Source organism: Piliocolobus tephrosceles, unplaced genomic scaffold, assembly GCF_002776525.5.
Source record: "Piliocolobus tephrosceles isolate RC106 unplaced genomic scaffold, ASM277652v3 unscaffolded_37596, whole genome shotgun sequence".
NCBI classification, from domain to species: Eukaryota; Metazoa; Chordata; class Mammalia; order Primates; family Cercopithecidae; genus Piliocolobus; species Piliocolobus tephrosceles.
The window spans coordinates 1,901-3,603 of NW_022321638.1; the positions used below are offsets into that span (position 1 = coordinate 1,901).

A 1,703-nucleotide genomic window follows, 5' to 3' on the forward strand; every position below is an offset into this window, starting at 1 on the left:
AGACCCCGAAGCCCGCTCCCCGGCCCCCGCAAGCCACTCCCCGCTTCCGGGCCTTCTCCGGCCCCACCCATACCCAGGTCACAGCGCCCTGGGCCCTGTGGTTCCTGGCTTCTGCGGTCGGGCTGACCCAGGCTTCCCCCCGCCCCCGCCTTCCTGAAGGGGTGGAGCCTGTGGGCCTTTATAAGGGCCGCTGGCCGCCTGGGCCGGCCCCCTGGCTGGACCTGCGCGCCCTGCACAGGCCGACTGAGGGGCACGGGAGCCCGCCGGCCGCTCTCTGCCCGTGTCTGTCCGCGAAATTCCGGCCAGGTCTCCCCGCGATGGCTCTCCCGACACCTGCCGAGGGCGCCCTCCCGGCGGAAGCCCGAGGACGAGGACGGCGAAGGAGACTCGTTTGGACCCCGAGCCAAAGGGAGGCCCTGCGAGCCTGCTTTGAGCGGAACCCCTACCCGGGCATCGCCACCAGGGAAGAGCTGGCCCAGGCCATCGGCATTCCGGAGCCCAGGGTCCAGATTTGGTTTCAGAACGAGAGATCACGCCAGCTGAGGCAGCACCGGCGGGAATCTCGGCCCTGGCCCGGGAAACGCGGCCCGCAGGAAGGCAGGCGAAAGCGCACCGCCGTCACCGGGTCCCAGACCGCCCTGCTCCTGCGAGCCTTCCAGCAGGATCGCTTTCCCGGCATCGCCACCCGGGAAGAATTGGCCAGAGAGACGGGCCTCCCGGAGTCCCGGATTCAGATTTGGTTTCAGAACCGGAGGGCCAGGCACCCAGGCCAGGGTGGCGGGGCACCGGCGCACGCAGGCGGGCCGGGCAACGCGGCCCCCGGCGCGTGTCGCCCCGCTGCTCCCCCGCCGGTCGCCTTCACCCACACCGGGGCGTGGGCAACGGGGCTTCCCGCACCCCACACGCCCTGCGCGCCGTGGACTCTCCCACAGGGGGCTTTCGTGAGCCAGGGAGCGGGGGCCGTCGCCCGGCTCCAGCCCAGCCAGGCTGCGCGGGCAGCGGGGCTCTCCCTTCCTGCCGCGGCAGGCGGGGATTGGGATTTTCCCTGCGCTGCCCCGGCTACTCCACAGGGGGCGCTCTCCCACCCTCAGACTCCGCGGGGGTGGCCTCCGCACCCGAGCCAACGCCGGGGGGATCAGGACCCGCAGCACCACAGCCTGCCGGGCCCTTGCTGGGTGGGACAGCCTGGGCCCGCTCCAGCTGAGCCGCAGGGCCAGGGCGTGCCTGCGCCGCCCACGTCCCAGGGGAGTCCGTGGTGGGGCTGGGGCCAGGGGCCCCAGGTCGCCGGGGCGGCGTGGCAGCCCCAAGTCGGGGCAGCTCCACCTCCGGGGCCCGCGCCCCCGGAGGCCTCCGCGTGGCAGGAGCAGATGCAAGCCATCGGGGCGCCCTCCCCGCCGCTCCAGGAGCCTGGGCGCTCGTCTGCACTCCCCTCCAGCCTGCTGGACGAGCTCCTGGAGACCCCCGAGTTTCTGCAGCAGGCGCAGCCTTTCCTCGAAACGGAGGCCCGGACGGAGCTGCAGGACGTGCGAGAGCCCGCTTTGCTGGAACCGCTACTCCTCAGCGAGGAGGTATACCGGGCTCTGCTGGAGGTGCTTTAGGACGCCGCCTTGGGACGGGATCCGGGGCGGGGCGGTGGCCTCCCTTTCGCGGTTGAGCACCTGGCTTGGTGTGGAGAGGCCTGTGTTCCCTCTGGCCTCACCAGC

At 72.7% G+C, this 1,703-nt stretch overlaps 1 protein-coding gene across 1 annotated transcript; it reads left to right on the forward strand.

The window, feature by feature from the left end:
- Positions 1–257: 257 nt before the first annotated feature.
- LOC113223008 (double homeobox protein 4C-like) lies at positions 258–1,598 on the forward strand. Its single transcript, XM_026452580.1, has one exon. It carries the CDS (start codon positions 318–320, stop codon positions 1,596–1,598), a length of 1,281 nt encoding a protein of 426 aa, XP_026308365.1. The 5' UTR covers positions 258–317.
- The last annotated feature ends 105 nt before the right edge of the window (positions 1,599–1,703 follow it).